The following is an 18,103-nucleotide window of genomic DNA, read 5'->3' on the forward strand; positions in this document are numbered from 1 at the left end:
AGACACGTCAGCTGCAAGCTGTATGGCGGACGATGGGGCGACTGCTTAAGGAGGCTGCAGGTCTCAGCAGGGTGGCGGTTAGTGGCCTTGCTTGCTCAATTCTCAAGTTGGATTCTCCTTTCGTATTGGGGGTTATGTGATGGAAATTGAAAGCGCGGTGATGGAAATGTAACGGTACATTCAAGCAAGTGGGTGTCTGTTCAATCAGGTGCGTATCCGGAATCGGATCATTGTGTTGACCCTTGTTTCTTTAAGACAGGATTTTGAGGGAATCTCACCCCCCTTGCTGTAAGCTAGCATATCGCTCTATCAGAAGGTTACGCGAATATGCTCTTGATCAAACAAGGAGCGCTTATTTAGCACCTCCCGATCTCAATTGTTGGCCGGGTACTGATCCCAGCCACATTGCCTGCGTCCCTGCTATTTTTTTTTGACGTTAGAATGCACTGCAACAACACCTACCGGATATCTGCAGTAGTAGATAATCTACAATCCTTGATGTCTCAACGCAGAGCGAGGGTCCCACGCTTTTTAGAGGTCTTCCAGAGTCCTCATTCTGTAGAGTCTGCCGCCGTACAATCTAGTATCATCCGCTTACAACTAACAAGGAGATCAAACCCTTCGCTGAAATTATGGAACTAGCCTCAACTACGGTCCCGACTGTCGCCTCAAGTTTATCCTAGCTCGGGAGGGCAATGGCGGGGAGGAAGGCCGGACTGGTTCCTCCGCTCGTGAGAATTGCGGCAAGACAGTGCATAGCATACGAACATATCAAGTAGGTGCAAAATCAACTGGGGTATTCAATTTCACGAAGTGTTAATTAATTAAATATGCTCTGATTGTGTAGTCCAGTGTTTTATTGGGAAAATAAGAAATCCGCCGTACGCCAAGCCTCTACTTTTTGTCGCCACACCTTTTTGCACGCTTATTAGTGCAACACTGGAGCCGGAACTACTATGCGAACCTACGCTACGAGGCTGACGCGAACGCGAACGAGGAAAAAATCGACGAGCAAGTGATAGAAATTTCTCGAACCAGTACCTTGGCCCTTTCGACCGAGTTGCTGAGTGAGGCAGCTTGTCAAATGCGCCCTCGGAGTACTCCGAACAAGATCAGGTTCAGCACTCTGAGCGCGGAGCGATCCTATTCGCCCGGAGGCCGCGGTTTCCATGCAGTTCAAGAGCTGCTGAATCACCGTCACTAATGATTTCACAGACTTCTCCTCGTAGACTTACGTGAGACAACTGTTGTGCAGGTGCTGGAGCCCTTAGATGAGGAAAATCGGTCGCTGACCCCTCATTGCAACACGCGACGTATGCTCGTACCAAATCGTTTCTTCCGAAGCGATGGGATATCCGATCCAGGGAGAGCGGCACCGGATGAAAGGAACTGAGTCAAGTGCGTGAGATAAGCATGGACGATGCGACGGCTATCCGCCATAACTTGGAAATGTAGCTGGTGACATTGGTTACGAAGAGGAGGTCTGCAAATTAGACACTAAGTTGATTGGTAATCCAAATAAAGCCCCCGGAGCACCCCGGGCCCTATGAAACTTGAGGTCATCCACTCCGCCGAGTCACCCAGCGTCAACGGTCATCCTCCGGATAATCAACCCATCTGAACTTCATGCTCCAACCCTGAGATATCGATCGTTGGTTCGGATATGTCTGGTCAACTCCGCAGACCCACCCAGGAACGGACCCGGAGCCTTACGGCCGACTCCATGTCTTCCACGGCACAAGCGTCTCATGCCCGCAAGAAACGGGCCCAGGTTGTCAGAGCATGCGATTCCTGTCGGCAGCATCGTGTCAAGTGCGACAATCACATCCCGTGTTCGAATTGCAAGGTCAGGGGCGGACAATGTAGCAACGCGGCCATCAATTCCACTACTCTCCTCCAGGCTCACAATGAGATTGAACGCCTCAAGCGCAAGGTCGACGAGCTTGAATCAGAGCTTCGGGAGAAACAAAATAGTCTAGACACTGAGCCGAGACAACACCTGAGTCCACCTTTGACCCTGGGATTTTCTCCATCGGCTCCCTCTCCGAGTGCTGGTCACCGCCACCGAAGTTCGCCCTGGTGCCGGGATGGCATCCATGTTCGTGCCGGGCAGTCCCCGAACGAGACGTGGTATGGACCGTCATCGCTTTTTCACTTCATCGGGCGAATATCGAGCTGCCTAGGTCCAGCTAGTCCTCAGACAAACACCTCAGACGCCATCGTCAACTCAAATCCAACAAGCTCACTCCTCGACGAGACAACGAGCGCTATCCCACTTATAAATAAACGCCAACCGTCTAGCCAACAGTGCAGCAACACGACCCACTCGGCTCTGGATGGGGAATACTTGAGTCTGATGCAGGAAGAGTACTTTCTTGAGCTCTACTGGCACTCTTATCACACGGCGGTGTTTCCCATCCTTGACGAGGCCGAGTTCAGACAACACTACCGGTCATTATGGACGACACAGGGAGACATGAGAAGGCCTTCATCACTTGTTGATATCGTGGTTGCCATGTCGATGCAGCTTGGGGTCTCGTCAGGGCGACTTTTCAACGCGGCAGAAGGCGACGCGACAGTGGCTGGCCAAGGATATTACCTCCGCTGTCAGAAGCTTCTGGCATACGAGCTGGAGAGTCCATCGGTCTCCACGCTGCAATGCCAAATCCTTTGCAGCGTTTATCTGTGTTGCGCCACCTTCCAGAACATGTCAGACAGTGCTTGCGCGATGGTGGTCCGGACAGCATACATGCTCGGCCTTCATATCGATCCCCCGGCCACCATGCCACTCAAGGAGAGGGAGATGCGGCGGCGCTTGTGGTGGGCGGTTTATATCCTTGACAGCAAGATTGGAATGAAGTACGGCCGTCCCTTTCTTCTATCCCAATCGCAGTTCTCACCTCGGCTTCCGGATCATACGTTAGACGTCGCTATGCAAGCAGGCTCCAGTTTCGCTCCTCTAGGGGACAATCTCACATGGCTGAGCTTCCATCACCAGCATGCCAAGCTATTTCTAATTACCAGAGCCATCTACAGCACCATTTTTGAACAGCAAAATGCATACATCGACTCCCCCACGTCGGACGAGCAAGATGCGTTGGAAGCCCATGCCATAGCTTTGGACATCAAGATGAAAGAGTTAGAAGGATGGGTACATTCTGTTCCTGCTGCACTTAAAACCAACCGGATCAATAACGGTCACCCATTTTCGACAGAGACTTATGGCCTAGACATAGAGCCGTTCGCTCCCCTTTGGCTTCAACGACAACGCCTCCTGCTGGAGCTGATGTATCACAACCTTTGCACAAACCTTTATCGTCCTTTCATCTCCTTTGGCACAGCCCCAGCCTCCAACTCTGTGGAGCAAGCCGCTATCAAGTGCGCCGCGCATGCTAGTGCATTCACAAACATCATGCATCAGGTTCTGTCTTCCACTACTATCCTAACGGGTTGGCATGAAGCCTTCCAATGGCAGTGGAACGCGTCCATGACGCTTGTGGGCTTTGTGCTCGCTTGCCCGCTAGCTCCGTCCGCGACAGATGCCAGGGGGAGCATTGATCTCTCTCTAAACGTCCTGGATAAATTTGGAGAAAGTTTCGCAGTAGCAGTCAGAGCTGCTAATGTTGTACGTCAACTTCATGTCAAGATCAACCTCGTCGCGTCTCAAGATTCAGAAATGCTTGCCGCCTTTGGCGAAAGCATGAAGGAGAATATGGAGCACTATGCGTCAAATTACACACGGCCCAGCGCTAATGCCCACCTTCCGGATCAAACTGCGGAAGTGACCTTAGCGGAAAATGAGTTTCGTCTTGATGAGATGACGACGGCGTCGTTGCAAAACACCCTCAATATGGCTTTCGATGTTGATCAATGGGCCGTGCCTAGGATGCTGTGGCCGGATATTGGGGGATTCGGTGCCTGATTGACAAGTAAATTTCGGAACCGGTTTCAACAGGGCGTTTTGTTTTGTGGTTGGTCTTGTATTGCCGGTGCGGTCAACATGTATGATGAGCGCCTTGTTTGGCAATGATCGAAAAGAGTTGTAAGCCTAGAGTATCAACAGTAGTACCAAGTTAGAAAGCAAGACATACGGAAGTGCAAGAGAAACGACTTCCCAATTATGAGTGTTTAATGGCCCGGCTCACGGAGTCCAACATGCTCACGAGCGATGAGGAGCAGGTCCAACACCTTAGAGGTAGCTGGTGAGATTATTTTGCTGTAATATAGCGGGGGTAATAGCACTCTCATAGCACCTGTATCGCCTTAGAGCAAGTCACAGTGACTGGCCTATACGTATCTACTACCCAGCGAGAACTGGTTCTAGCGCAAGATTCCCGAGCGCTCAGAGGTTACGGGCACGTCCAAAAGAGCAAAACTGAGTCCTGTTATTCACTAGCTGATAAATTGGTCCTTCTTAAACGACTGTATGACTTTCTATGTTCCTGCCAAACACTTCCCACAACCTCTTAACCCAAACGAACGGCAACTGACTTTGACTGTGTATAATTTTCAAGCGCAGCTTCTCCAAGCTCCCGGCCGATGCCGGATTCTTTATATCCTCCAAATGGCAAAGCCCAATGGATCATGTTGTAACAGTTGATCCAGACAGTGCCGGCCTGTAGAGCGTTCGAAACGCGGACTGCAGTGTTGAGGTTCTGGGTGTGGACGCCAGCAGCCAATCCGTAGGTTGAATCATTGGCGAGTCGAATGGCCTCCGCTTCGTCCTTGAACTTGGCAACGGAGCAGACAGGTCCAAAGATCTCCTCTTGCATAATCTTCATGTCAGGTCGAACATCGGAGAAGATGGTGGGCTGGATGAAGTAGCCCTTGTCACCGAGACGAGAGCCGCCGGTGACCACGGTAGCGCCTTCGGTACGACCGGAATCAATATAAGACATGACCCGGTCATACTGAAGCTGGCTGACTTGCGGCCCTTGGAAAGTCTCCTCCTGGAACGGGTCGCCGACCTTGTTCGCCTCTGCGCGCTTCTTCAAAGCCTCAAGGAATTTGTCGTAGATGCCTTCTTGAACATAGATTCGGCTGCCCGCGCAGCAGATCTGTCCGTGGTTGTAGTAGATGCCAAAGTTAACCCAATCAACGGTTTCTTCAAGATTAGCATCATTGAAGACGATATTGGGAGACTTGCCGCCCAGCTCCAGCGTAACCTTCTTGAGGTTAGATGCAGCTGCGGCCTTCATGATCTGTCGACCAACAACAGTCGAGCCTGTGAACGCGATCTTGTCGACGCCCATGTGAGAAGAGAGAGCTGCTCCGGCAACTCTACCAATTCCGGTGACAAGGTTGAAAACACCAGGAGGGAATCCAGCCTGCTGAATGAATTGTGTGAACACTAGACCAGACAGAGGCGTTTGTTCGGCCGTCTTCATGACAACAGTATTTCCGGTTGCGAGAGCTGGTCCGATCTTCCATGCAAACATCAAAAGCGGGAAGTTCCACGGGATGATTTGCCCACAAACACCAATCTGAACTTGTTAGTGATTATGTTATCGTAGCGGCGCTGGCGGAAAACTCACCGGCTCCGACCTGGTATAGTGAAACATGTCCGGGGCAATATCGATCGTCTTTCCCTCAATTTTATCGGCCCAGCCAGCGTAGTATCGCAGACAGCCGATCACACCGTCCACGTCCCCACGCGCATTGTTGATCGACTTTCCATTATCAAGCGATTCGACTGCAGCAAGCAACTCCTTGTTTTGCTGGGCAAGATCGGCCAGCTTGTTAAGCAGAATGCCTCGTTGCTCGGGTGCCGTGGTCTTCCAGACCCCGTCAAAGGCAGCTCGAGCTGCGTCGACAGCGAGGTCGATGTCCTTCTCAGTGCCCTCGTAGACCGAAACGATGACCTCTTCGGTTGAAGGGTTCACAACTTCGAGCTTCTTCTTGTCAACACTCTCAACCCACTTGCCGTTGATGAACCTGCTACGTGTTAACCGCTACTGGTATAGATTGCAGGTCCCTTCAGTGAGGGAGACGGGAACACTTACAGGCCGATGGGCTGCTGATACGGACCGGTGACGGGCGTCTTCAACTCGACAGTAAGAGAAGTCATGGCGATGGAGTTAGCTGAGTTCGGAGAACTTGAGAAGACTAGCTTTTGGTAGAGACAATGAGGTACCAAAGTGTAATAGTAGAGAATACGACGGTAGAGAACACTTACAGCATTACCTAGGGCGGTTGAGACCAGTGGTATTAATAGTTCTTGCAACTGTAACCGTGCACTAAATGGACGAACCGGAGCGGTAGCTTCACATAACAACTCCGATCGAATTATCGTCATCTTACCAAGCAGGCTTGATTTCTGTCACCAACGTCACACTTTCCCCCACACAACATGCTTCATAACACTGTATGTGTCCTCGAGCCACTGGAGTTAGAGACCCTGGTAACTGCGGCTCCGCAACACGCAGGGAAGATCTGCGTCGGACATCTCCTTTTGGCTGGCGCTGGGGCGGGGCTAGCATGATTCGGAGTACTCCGGTCGGCCCTCGGTTGTCACTCCGGGGTGCTTAGTAAGATGAATTGTCTGTTTAGGTTGGCATCGGCTTTTCATTTGCATTGGTTTCCAAGTCTTGAGGTCTGCCCCGATTGTAATACTATAAACCACGGGAATCGGCGGAGAGAGAGGCGGAATGGTAAGGACCACAACCAAGAAGCGGACGTAGTATGGGGTTAAGGAGATGGGGACTCAACCAACAAAACCTGTTTATATTAGTGGTTAGTGTATTTTTAGTTTAATAATTGCTGTCATTGTGATCTTAGGAGATGTTTCATGTATTGCCAGGATGCGGGTCACTATGTTCCATGGCGAAGATAGTGTGGATGAAGGTGGAGGCTGGGCGGTATCACCTACCCTATACCCACTTGGATTGGAATGACTGTCAATTCAGCACTGCTAAGGCTACTTTTGTTGAATAAATGTCGTCTGTATGATGAAATAAGTGGATAAAAGAATTGCAGCATCATATATTGTAGCTGTAGGAGAAGATTTGGCAAGTTGGACGGTTTTAACCTACCGAAGATGCACGTTAGGTAGTCCGGGCCAATGACATTTTGGTGTCGGCGACATTATTTTAGGATAAAGAAGGATGAAAATAGCTACGAGAAAAGAATCATCGGCGGGGAACATGTGCTGGAAGTGATCATGCCGTCAAACGACTCCAGAACACACGAGATGGGTATAGACCTGGCCGTAGCCCCTCGGTATGAACTGCGGGGACATAGCCTTCAGGGGTTCACTACCTTACTGGGATCGCCAGCATCAGAGAAAATGTCGAACTATGCACGAATTAGATGAGCAAGTATGAGAGAGAAGTAAAAGACTCTCGGATCGTAATTTCATGGACATGGAAATCAAGCACAGGCACGGGTAAGCACAAACATTGACGCAAGCAGAGGACTATATATTATATACCTCCGGCAAAGATCTCCGTGGAAGTTGCTCTTGCATTAATGAAGATAACCCACATATACACCAGCTAGTGACAAAGACGGATATGTTGTGTCGTCAATATTGACATGTCATGCTCCTAATCCTCCTGTTTGAATTCTCTCAGACTTTATATCTTAACCGTAAATCGGGTGATCTATACTAGTTTCAAGAAATACAAAGCAACATAGCTGAATTAAAATTATAACTACCCCTTGGTAATTGTTTGCAACTCAAAATCTTCCTTACTGCTTGACTCCATATCTAGATATGCATTTGTATCTCGTAGATACAGTTGTCGTCCTCCCCCACCCTTGCTGGCGTGTTTCCTTGGCAGATCAGAAAGCTGTTCGAACCCACGGTTCTGAGGCCGGCTTAGCACCTTAACGTCTGACTTGATGTGGGACTCTCGGTTGCTGAAGTCTGTGGTGTCTCTGGGTCTCGACCCTGTGACAGTACTCAGGATTCCTGGAATCTTTTTTACCAGAGGCCACACTGCGGGGAGGCTAGCGCAAGCCAAGGCGCAGGATAACTCAATCACGGACCATATTATAACGTTGACATAGTCCCCTATTTGAATGATTAGATTATGACGTCGCGTCAGTTTGACGGAGCACTTTACAGGTTTCGTCAAGCGAATTATCAAAATTGACGAGGTACTTCAGGCGTATCATGCTGGTGACGCATGCGCTAATAAAATAAGCCGAGAGTTCTTGCGTCAGTGAAACGGGTGATACGTACAAGGACCCGATACTAAAGATGAGTAATAATGCGGCCCGTTTTCTTGTTCCAAGTTGCAGTTTCAACAATTCTGGAATGGGCATGACAAGAAAAGCAATGTCCTCAACAATACTCAATGCAGCACCAGAATTAACAATTGCTGTGATATTAAGACATTTTCCTTCTAGGTTGCGGTTCCATATACTATCGATAGGACGGCATTGAAAGATGATGAGACATAAAAACACGATGCCATGGCCGAGAAGAAATGCCAGGCCTGCCCAAACCGCAATCTGAAAGCGGCGATTTGGGAAGATGCGTCTGTAGAAGGCGAGGAGGGATCCCTTTGCTGAAACTTGGATCAAGATGTATAATATTTGAAACGCATAGATCAACTAAGTCCCAGGTTAGCCGTAGATGAAGGTCGTTCTTGGATATAACCAACCTGAAGGATAGTTTGGGCGTTTTCTGTGTCCAGGTTCCAATAATGACGACCTAGCCCTAGGTCGGCGCCTGTCGTTGTAGCAAAATTAGTGGGTGCTGTCCGGGAAAGGCTCGTATCAAAAGAATAAACAAACGCACTTCGAATTTCAACACCAATAAGACCAGCTAAGAAGGCCTATTATTCATTTCAGAATTGCACTGTTTGTTTTCCGGGGCTGAGTGTACCGTAGCAATGAGAGCTGTCCAGTCGTCCCACCAAAGCCTGCTGGTTACCTTTAACCTCGCGATGCACCGCAAAACCACGATGGGGAAGGTGATTGCAGCGCATGCAATGGAGGTTATGACGAGTTGGTCGCTACGAGATTCGATCGGATACCCGGTGCACAGTTCCTGGGTGAGTGCTGAAACGGCTAAAAAACGGAAATGTCAGATTTCGCAGCGCAATAACACAGCGACCATACGTACTAATTTGGTCATTGAATGCGCAAGACAGCCGGACACAATCCGACACATCTGCCTGGAGCGTGGTGTTGGGACATAGGCATTCTGGCACTGCTGTGAGGTTACAGGCGGCTTCTTGAAAACTACTTGACAGACACGGCAGCTATCACAAGGATTGTCAGTCAAGCGGAATCCAAAGGTGGAGAGTAATTGCTCACTGCACAGTCAGGAAGTAGCTCCGCTATAGAAGCGAGGTCTTGGCTAGCTCCAAACGGCGCATTGACGATGCACCAGAATAGAGTCACGATCCATGAGAAGCGGAATCCGTCCTTGTTCACCATTGCGAATGCCTGAGAGCAAGGACGATGGAGTTTCGGCGGATGAAATTAAAGTTCTCCCCCCTTGCGAGCAAATATCATGCGGAGATTTTACGAGGTATTTAATAAAGGGGCCAGCGTGATCGGACCTATACTATAGCCCCGTGAACAATAATCGATCGGAGGTGCGGCCGGATTAGACTCCCCCGCAAATACAAAGTTGCCAGATTGATCTTCGCTTAGGGCTCGCCTGTGATTCCATGTGGTCTTTTAGCACCCTGCAGGTTCCCGGACAGTTGTGACAGTTGTGGCGTTGCATTTCGATGTTCAGCCCGGAAACCCCTGCGTCTCGAGCACGCAATTTAATCAATAGCGCCGGCAGTTAGTCCTTTTTCGGATCAACATGGGTAGGCGGATGGGTAGCATTTTACGGAGCTCATATAGCGATTTGGCTAGCTGATGTGAAAGGACCATGCATCATGCTCTTGGCTTTAGGGAGAGTGACCGATGTGGCAAATGTAGCAATGTGTTCCCGTCGATAGCTGCCACACTCTTGGCACAGCATCCGTCCGCATGAAGACCCGGCTCCGTCTGGTTATCTCGTAGACTCGTATATGCCGTATCGGAATGACACCTTCCTGTGAGGAGGTTTATAGCCGAAGCAACTGTGGAGCAGAATCTCAAAAGGACAACGGACAATCCAGATCGCGCTGCTGAGAACGGAAGGCAAGGATGTTGAGGCCGGTACGAACCTTAACGCCCCAGGCCGATTGATATCGACGCCAGTAGTTCGCATCGTCACATGCATTTCTAATAGCCGATGGCGCGTCACATGATGCTATATCAAGTTTTCAGTGACATATAAAGGGAACGACATGGTTCTAACAAGTGCAATCACCACCTTCCAGTCTAGTACAAGGTCCACATCCGTCGCTTCCTTTATTATCAAATCCGCCGACCTATGTTTTGAAAAGGTGCCGCTCATATGCTTCCAAGAGCATAGCCGAAGAGATCGTTTACACACATCCCCAGAGAGGGGCTGGTGACATCACTAAACCGTATGAACGACTTCAATTGACCAAAATGTACTGGCATCGCTCTCTCCTTCTGGCCACCTTGGCCTCTCTTACTTCCGCCTCAATACTGTAAGATCCCCACGACCTCTCTCTGCAAGTAGCTCGGGCTAACATCTTTAAGACCGACCAACCTCTCGCCACGCCAGTCGGACATCTTAACCACCTACGACTATGTAGTCATCGGCTCTGGTCCCGGCGGCGGCCCATTGGCAGCTCGACTTGCCATTGCAGGCAAAAAAGTACTGCTCATTGAAGCAGGCGACGACCAAGGCGACTCGATTCCCTACCAAGTTCCCGCCCTCAGCACCCAGTCGACTGAATACGACCCGATGAAGTGGGATTACTTCGTCAATCATTACAGCGACCTGGATACGCAAGAGAAGGATTCGAAGATGACCTACCGTACCACGTCCGGAGACACGTATGTCGGATTGAATCCCCCAACTGGCGCCACTCCTCTTGGCATCCTTTACCCTCGCGCTGGAACCCTAGGAGGCTGCGGATCCCACAACGCCCTGATCACCGTCTATCCACACAAGAGCGACTGGAATGACATCGCCACCCTGACAGGGGATCAGACGTGGACCGCGTCAAATATGCGCCAGTACTTTAAGCGTCTCGAGAAAGCCGAGTACTTGCCCAACGGCATTGTCGGCCACGGCTTCAGCGGGTGGTTGACGACCACGGTAACGGATCTCGGCCTAGTGATTCAGGATGTGAAGCTTCTCACCGTCATCCTCTCGGCCGCTTCAGCCATGGGAAAGAGCCTTCTCGGCATGATCCTATCCACCATTGCGGGTCTTGGCGACGTTCTACTCCGTGACTTGAATGTTGATTCCACGGGTCGAGATTCAGCCGAAGGTCTCTACCAAGTCCCCATCGCCGTGAAGGACGGGGTTCGGGCTGGACCTCGCGAGTTTGTACTGAGCACAGCTGCCGCGAAGAATTCGGACGGTTCAAGGAAATATTATTTGGACATTAAACTCAACACCTTGGCCACCAAGATCCGGTTCGACAAGAGTGGCGCCAAGCCCCGCGCTGTTGGAGTTGACTTTCTTGTCGGGCAGAGTCTCTACAAAGCCGACCCGCGATTCAAGAGCACCTTTCAGGGTGTAGCCGGGACTGTGAACGCTTCTTCCGAGGTCATCATCTCAGCAGGTGCATTTAACACCCCTCAGCTACTGAAACTCAGCGGCATTGGGCCCAAGGACGAGCTCACCTCATTCGACATCCCTGTTGTCGTCGATCTCCCTGGTGTAGGCACCAACCTCCAGGACCGCTACGAAACATCAGTGGTTGGCAAGACTCCGACAGACTTTCAGATTATTGAAGACTGTACTTTTCTCCGCTCCTCGGATGATCCGTGTTTGAAGAAGTGGCAGAGCGGCGCCACCGATGGGAAACGGGGCATCTATGGATCGAACGGCATCGCTCTGGGAATTGTCAAGAAGTCCTCTGTCGCAGTGGATAACCCGGATCTATTCATTGCCGGGGCGCCAGTCAACTTCCCGGGCTACTATCCTGGATACTCGGCCAACGGCACAGCAGATGCCCGTCACTGGACTTGGATCGTGTTGAAAGCCCACACCCGAAATCGAGCAGGCACAATCACACTCCGGTCCTCGGACCCTCGTGATGTTCCGCAAATCGAGTTCAATTCCTTCGAGAATGCAGCAGATGCGGCAAAGGACGTCCAAGCCCTTGTCGAAGGCATGAAACTCTCGCGCAAAATGCTCCAGAACACACTTCCACTCACTGGTGGCTTTACCGAGGTGTGGCCAGGATCCGATGTCAGCGACGCGGGTCTTGCGCAGTTTGCAAAGAATGAGGCTTGGGGGCACCATGCTAGTTGCACATGCCCTATTGGAGCGGATGGGGATACTATGGCCGTCTTGGACTCCAAGTTCCGCGTCAGGGGAACAGAAGGGTTACGCGTGGTAGATGCCTCCGTGTTTCCGAAGATTCCTGGGTTTTATATTGCAGTGCCCGTGTATATGATCAGTGAGAAAGCAGCTGATGTTATACTCGGGGTCTAGGGCATTGAGTTTGCGCAACTGTAAATTGTATGTACTAATAATGAATAATTCCTTCAGGGTCAGAGTTGGCTACTGTGGTGAGCGTACTTGTAAAAAGGGAAACTATAATATTTGGGGATTTAATAAAGCCTTGTTCTACATCATGTTCCATCCTAGTATCTTAGTACCTGACAATATCAGTGAGTTCCCTTACTTTTCAGCCCCGAAATTGTAATTGACTGTTGCTCCCGTCGTTGCCTGGGCTCCGGGGAACACGTAATGGCCTGAGACAGGGCCGTGAAAGACGGTGCTAGACGAGCCTGGTGTCGCGCTGTCTCGGTGAGCTGTTCCGGCAGTAGAAGCGTCATGGCTGCTCTCGGCTGTTGGATTGTTAGGGATGCTCGACTTGCTTGGGGATTCGGAGAGCGACATGCCTTGACTCTCACCAGAGACTTTTGTCACTTTGTCGGTTTGGATATAGCATCCGAGAATTGCCTTAGACGCTGAAGCTGCCGTCGCTGCCGCAAAGTTCTGCCATCCTTTGTACTTATGGCTATCCGCATAGTCGCAAACGCCCTTGATCACTATGCAGGGCACTTCGTCCCAGACTCCGGCGCCTTCCATCTCGAATGCAATGACCTCGGATTCTTTAGCAATCCTATCTCGATGAGCTGCCGACTTTATCACCATGTCTCCCGACGCAACAGCCCCTACATGCACACCGGGTTGTTGAGCCTCTTTACTCCCCTTAAGTTCCAACTGATGCTTCGACTGGAGCCTATTTCTCTTGACAAGATGCCCATCGTCGCACCCGAGATCGTCGCAGGATGAGCTAAGCGCCGCCTCACAAACAGGATCTGAGTCGCTGAGGCAGCTATTACAGAGGCAAGTCGGCGATCCATGGTGCTTGTGGCGGTAGGTCGACTCGTAGAGCTTGTCTTGCGCTGTCCCGGGATAGTTGTACTTACCCTGTCGCTTTGTTTGGGCTACCTTGTCTTGCAGCTCCTGTAAGAAATGAGCGGTTTGATCTTCGAGCTGATCGATTCCAGGGTCGGTTTCGAATGTGGCGAGCAAGCTGCGGATGTCTGTATTCGGCCGGCCCAGATTGTCACTGACAGTATCCTTGCGAACAAACTTGTCCGGGTACAGTCTACCGAGATCGTACTGAACGACCATCTTGCTAATGATCACATCGCCCAGTAGGATATCGCCGCCTTCGCTGCGAGGCATACCGCCACAGACTCCAACCAGAAGAGCCAGCCGCAAGCTGCCATAGCTTGATCGCATACTAGCTGCGGCGCTGGCTGCGGTTACTTTTCCCATATGGGGCAGAAGCGCCAGAACAACGTTATATTTGCCCACACGGCCCGTCTTGTAGCTGTTGTGGTCTCCCGGTGCCCTTCCGTACTGATCGCCATCCTTATCCCAGAGCTGGTCGAAGATGAGGAACGCGGCGTTGTATTCGAGCGGCAGGGCGCAGATGATCGCAACTTCGAAGTCGTCGCGGCTGGGGGGTCGGGAAGCGGGCATGATGTCGAAGGCGTAACAAGCTGGCTATTGAACAACGATCGTTGTCACAACTTCACTCTCCTCAAATGACCCAGTCTCTCGGTTACATTTGCCGTATCTGGGTTGAAAAAAGCAACGTGTTCAAGTGCGGGGTTATGCAATAACAGGCTGGGAGAGCGCCACGTCGTCGAGAAGGAGTAAGGCTGAGCTGAGAAGTAATGCCGCACTTTGCATCTTACACAACCATCTCCGTTCCTCTACAGTTACGAACACGCAAATCCCATCCCCGAAGCAGAGCTATGCGCACGTCACGACGTCGGTGACGATGGCATCATCTACCGAGTTCCATGCACCGGTCACTGGCCACTACAACATCCCTGCACCACACGCTTCCCATGGCGGAACCAACAACTTCTACTTCAATACACCCAGCAGCTCCGCGAACACCAACTCTCGTTAGTCGCTACCATAATACTTCCGTCTCCAAGTCTGCAATACTAATCAACGTATGATAGCCCGCCGCCCGATACCAAGCTACCCTCTCCACTCCATTGCACCAACCAAGACATTCGTTCAACGACCGACCCTCCGAGAAAGCATCCGAGAGCAGTTGCTCAGACCCCTCGATGTCAACAGACCAGGAGAAGTAAAAAAGGTCGGCGTATGGGGGATGGGTGGAGCCGGAAAGTCGCAGCTGGCTCTGAGCTACCTGGCGTACTATCGAACCCACTACGATGCTACATTCTGGATCCAGGCTGATCAGACCGCCTCGATCGACCGAGACTTCCTGGCCATCTACCGTCTGATAACACAGACTTCATTTCTGCCTCCCACGGGGCCTGCAGAAGTGAAGCAAGCGGTACTCTCCTGGTTTGCAAGAGAATCCGGAAAGTGGCTTCTAGTTTTCGATGGAGCAGACTATTTGCTCAAGACAGATAAAGACTACGTGCCACTATCCGAATACTTTCCTGCATCTTCGAACATCCACATTATCATAACTAGTCGATCATCCATCGCCAAAGCCTTGTCCACATTCGAAGGAGTACCTGTTGGAGACCTTGAGGAGTCACAAAGTGTTGAGCTCTTCTTGAACTGCGCAGAGATTCAATCCTCACAGGAGAGAGTATTATCTCAAGTAAAAGAGATTGCGCATGAAATGGGTCATCTTGCCTTGGCAATCAACATAGCAGGAAGATTCGTGTCACAGAACCCGAGGTTACGCTCAAACTTATCCGAATATCTCAAAGACTTCCGTCGCCGGCGACATAATCTTCTCTCAGAGAAGCCCGAGGAACTGGTTGAAAGATACAACCACAGTGTTATGACAGTGTGGGAGACCTCTTACTCCGCAGTATATGAACAACTTCCAGAGGCATGTCGACTTCTTACACTACTGTCTTTTATTCACAATGAAGACATTTTCCTCGAGCTGTTCGGACTGGACAGTGATTCGAACTCGATATCTGGTTCAGACTCGATAGCTTCTACAGATGCAATAGCTGTCTCAGACTCCGTTCCTGACTCAGACTCGAACTCAGACTCGATCTCTGGTCTAAGCTCCATACCAGTCATCCCATGGACGTCGATTTTCAATTCACATACCAACATGGACTTTCATCGCTTGGAAGGGTGTTTTATGCTTCTTGAGAAATACTCGCTGTGCCAGCGTCAAGAAACACAAAATTCGTATTCGATCCATCGTCTTATTCATTGCTGGGGCTATGATCGACTACAAGGCGACGGTGACGAAATCAAAAAGTTCTGGCATGCAGCATCTCAGTTCCTCCAGGAGTATCTCGAGGCCATCGGCGATAGCTTGAGCACACCGGCTTCAAAACTCCGCCTCGTACCACACCTCGTAGAGAACACCCAGAGCTACCGAAGAATTTCGAAACCGTTTCTGTGGGATCAATGTGGGCCGCTGCGGTCTTTGGAAAGTTTTGCCCATTTCTTTGCCGACATTGGACGATGGCATGAAGCTGAGTTGGTATTCACTGAAGTCTTGAGGGACAAAAGGCAGATCCTCGGCAATGAACATCCTGATACACTCAACGCGATGGACAAGCTTGCGACTACGCTACAAAAACAAGGACAACTTAGCAAGGCAGCAGAGATTCAGAGAGAAGCTCTTCAGAAGAAGCAGCGGATCCTCGGCAATGAACATCCTTATACACTCATTGCAATGGGCAATCTTGCGTCTATACTACGAAGCCAAGGCCAACTCAGTACAGCAGCAGAGATGCATAGAGATGTTCTCCAGAAGACACAGCGGGTCCTCGGCAGTGAACATCCCAACACACTCATCACGGCGAACAACTTAGCAATGGCGCTAAGAGATCAAGGTCAACTTAGCGAGGCAGCCGAGATGTGGAGAGAACTTCTCCAGAAGTCGCAGCGGATCCTCGGCAGTGAACATGTCGACACACTCATCACGACGAACAACTTAGCAATCGCGCTAAGAGATCAAGGTCAACTTAGCGAGGCAGCAGAGATGTGGAGAGAACTTCTCCCAAAGCTGCAGCGGATCCTCGGCAATAAACATCCCACCACACTGAACACGATGCACAGCTTAGCATATATGCTAAGCGATCAAGGTCAATTTGTTGAAGCAGTAGAAATATCAAGAGACGTCCTTGAGAAGACTCGGCGGATCCTCGGCAATGAACATCCCGACACGCTCCTCTCGATGCACAACCTTGCTTATATATTAAATGCACAAGGCCAATTTGACGAAGCACTGGGGATATTAAGGGATGTTACTGAGAAGAGGGCGCGGATCCTCGGCAATGAACATCCCGTCACGCTCCTCTCGATGCACAACCTTGCTTATACATTAGATAACCAAGGCCAATTTGACGAAGCACTAGGGATATCCAGGGATGTTACTGAGAGGAGCCGGCGGATTCTCGGCAATGAACATCCCCAGACGCTCCTCTCAATGCACAGCCTTGCTTATATATTATATGACCAAGGCCAATGTGACGAAGCACTGGGGATAATGAGGGATGTTATTGAGAAGAGGGCACGGATTCTCGGCGATGAACATCCCGACACAATCTCATCAATGAAACTTCTCTCTGAAAGTCTATCTGGGAAGAGAATTGTGCGGTTCAGGAGTAAAGGCGTCAACAAATTACACACTAGAGTGGGCAGAGAATTACGACGGTTACGAGATTCGATTCGATCTCCAAGGGAATAACAACTTCATGTATGGTCTCTTAATACATTAAGTCAATGTACAATCCTTTTTAGGGTCCAAAACTAATACTGAGCTACGTGCTTCGTGGCATGAGATGGCATATTAGATATCCCAGTGTTGCTGGCGGCCCGGGATCCGAACTCAAGACCAGCTGTCTCGGTTCTTTCACTGCTTCAAGCTCGCTCGTAAATTGACAAGGGGGATTCTTGCTACCTAGCGACGCCATCCTGGCCTACCATTCTATGGTAGTGGTTGACTGAGCGACGAGATGACTCGCTAGATTATCCATGAATCTTTGTCTGTCTGGATGGTTTATTAGAGTGATTTCAACAGCATCGTCCCAATCGAATGACTTCCCCTACATCGAGAGCCTCTTTCTGAATCGTGTATCTTTTAATTCATCGATTTGCTCGGTCAGGGAGGCTTGACTGGACAATTACATCACCACCCCGAGAGTACATTGTCAAGTGCTAATTTGCAAGGCCTCCGTCTTGTTTCCGTAAATCCACAGTCATGGCCTCTGCAGGCGTAGTACCCGTTGGCACATGAAGGCCAATATGAAGCCAGGGTATCCTCGAGCTCAGTGTCAGTCGTGCAGGGGACGTTAGGTCAATTGGCCTTCGCTTGCGGTCGAATAGCTGGTTAAGCCGTAATCCCTGCTCGGCATGAAGCTGATAGAACGCAAGCGAGGTTTTGTAGCAAGAACGTGAATTTCTCAAATGGGAAACTAGCTCTCTCAAGGGTTCAGCGTACTTTATAAAGAGCTGAGATCAGGGTCACTTCATATCAAGTAGTTTGCAAAGCCGCGACAGTCCATCCGTAATAACATCTTATTTACGAGCCAGTACGCGTTTCACCTCCGCTATAGCTATACATCGATGAACTGACCTTGCCACTTCAGGTCCTCTGACAGTTGCAACTCGATGTTACAGAACAGC

At 50.3% G+C, this 18,103-nt stretch overlaps 6 protein-coding genes across 6 annotated transcripts; 3 read left to right on the forward strand and 3 right to left on the reverse strand.

The window, feature by feature from the left end:
- Nucleotides 1-1,723: 1,723 nt before the first annotated feature.
- On the forward strand, nucleotides 1,724-4,014 carry BGZ61DRAFT_420386 (fungal-specific transcription factor domain-containing protein; the record flags this gene model as incomplete). Its single annotated transcript, XM_046243484.1, has 2 exons — nucleotides 1,724-1,812; nucleotides 1,852-4,014. The coding sequence occupies 2 exons, from the start codon at nucleotides 1,724-1,726 to the stop codon at nucleotides 3,920-3,922; spliced, it is 2,160 nt and encodes a 719-aa protein (XP_046104088.1). The 3' UTR covers nucleotides 3,923-4,014.
- A 452-nt stretch (nucleotides 4,015-4,466) lies between these two features.
- On the reverse strand, nucleotides 4,467-6,067 carry BGZ61DRAFT_352562 (aldehyde dehydrogenase domain-containing protein; the record flags this gene model as incomplete). Its single annotated transcript, XM_046240443.1, has 3 exons — nucleotides 4,467-5,483; nucleotides 5,535-5,934; nucleotides 6,003-6,067. The coding sequence occupies 3 exons, from the start codon at nucleotides 6,065-6,067 to the stop codon at nucleotides 4,467-4,469; spliced, it is 1,482 nt and encodes a 493-aa protein (XP_046104089.1).
- A 1,513-nt stretch (nucleotides 6,068-7,580) lies between these two features.
- BGZ61DRAFT_31688 (uncharacterized protein) lies at nucleotides 7,581-9,420 on the reverse strand. The gene is made up of 8 exons (XM_046238879.1): nucleotides 9,268-9,420; nucleotides 9,074-9,212; nucleotides 8,834-9,018; nucleotides 8,747-8,783; nucleotides 8,610-8,677; nucleotides 8,186-8,559; nucleotides 8,067-8,134; nucleotides 7,581-8,014 (listed from the first exon to the last, which is right to left on the reverse strand). Exons 1-8 carry the CDS (start codon nucleotides 9,388-9,390, stop codon nucleotides 7,653-7,655), a joined length of 1,356 nt encoding a protein of 451 aa, XP_046104090.1. The 5' UTR covers nucleotides 9,391-9,420; the 3' UTR covers nucleotides 7,581-7,652.
- A 907-nt stretch (nucleotides 9,421-10,327) lies between these two features.
- On the forward strand, nucleotides 10,328-12,478 carry BGZ61DRAFT_588431 (GMC oxidoreductase; the record flags this gene model as incomplete). The annotated part of the gene is made up of 2 exons (XM_046256523.1): nucleotides 10,328-10,511; nucleotides 10,564-12,478. The coding sequence occupies exons 1-2, from the start codon at nucleotides 10,450-10,452 to the stop codon at nucleotides 12,476-12,478; spliced, it is 1,977 nt and encodes a 658-aa protein (XP_046104091.1). The 5' UTR covers nucleotides 10,328-10,449.
- Nucleotides 12,479-12,577: 99 nt separating this feature from the next.
- BGZ61DRAFT_31691 (nucleoside phosphorylase domain-containing protein) lies at nucleotides 12,578-14,110 on the reverse strand. Its single transcript, XM_046238880.1, has 2 exons — nucleotides 12,892-14,110; nucleotides 12,578-12,837 (listed from the first exon to the last, which is right to left on the reverse strand). Exons 1-2 carry the CDS (start codon nucleotides 13,985-13,987, stop codon nucleotides 12,668-12,670), a joined length of 1,266 nt encoding a protein of 421 aa, XP_046104092.1. The 5' UTR covers nucleotides 13,988-14,110; the 3' UTR covers nucleotides 12,578-12,667.
- A 90-nt stretch (nucleotides 14,111-14,200) lies between these two features.
- BGZ61DRAFT_31693 (uncharacterized protein) lies at nucleotides 14,201-17,606 on the forward strand. The gene is made up of 2 exons (XM_046238881.1): nucleotides 14,201-14,421; nucleotides 14,482-17,606. Exons 1-2 carry the CDS (start codon nucleotides 14,292-14,294, stop codon nucleotides 17,163-17,165), a joined length of 2,814 nt encoding a protein of 937 aa, XP_046104093.1. The 5' UTR covers nucleotides 14,201-14,291; the 3' UTR covers nucleotides 17,166-17,606.
- The last annotated feature ends 497 nt before the right edge of the window (nucleotides 17,607-18,103 follow it).

Source organism: Ilyonectria robusta (assembly GCF_021365365.1).
Source record: "Ilyonectria robusta strain PMI_751 chromosome Unknown BGZ61scaffold_10, whole genome shotgun sequence".
Taxonomy (NCBI): domain Eukaryota; kingdom Fungi; phylum Ascomycota; class Sordariomycetes; order Hypocreales; family Nectriaceae; genus Ilyonectria; species Ilyonectria robusta.

Coding starts and splice junctions, on each gene's coding strand:
- BGZ61DRAFT_31688 (XM_046238879.1), bottom strand. CDS start 9,390: ATGGTGAACAAGGACGGATTCCGCTTCTCATGGATCGTGACTCTATTC. Junction 9,213..9,267: donor AGCTACTTCCTGACTGTGCA/GTGAGCAATTAC, acceptor TCCTTGTGATAG/CTGCCGTGTCTGTCAAGTAG. Junction 8,015..8,066: donor TAATTCGCTTGACGAAACCT/GTAAAGTGCTCC, acceptor TCATTCAAATAG/GGGACTATGTCAACGTTATA.
- BGZ61DRAFT_31693 (XM_046238881.1), top strand. CDS start 14,292: ATGGCATCATCTACCGAGTTCCATGCACCGGTCACTGGCCACTACAAC. Junction 14,422..14,481: donor CTCCGCGAACACCAACTCTC/GTTAGTCGCTAC, acceptor AACGTATGATAG/CCCGCCGCCCGATACCAAGC.
- BGZ61DRAFT_31691 (XM_046238880.1), bottom strand. CDS start 13,987: ATGCCCGCTTCCCGACCCCCCAGCCGCGACGACTTCGAAGTTGCGATC. Junction 12,838..12,891: donor AGTCTCTGGTGAGAGTCAAG/GCATGTCGCTCT, acceptor ACAATCCAACAG/CCGAGAGCAGCCATGACGCT.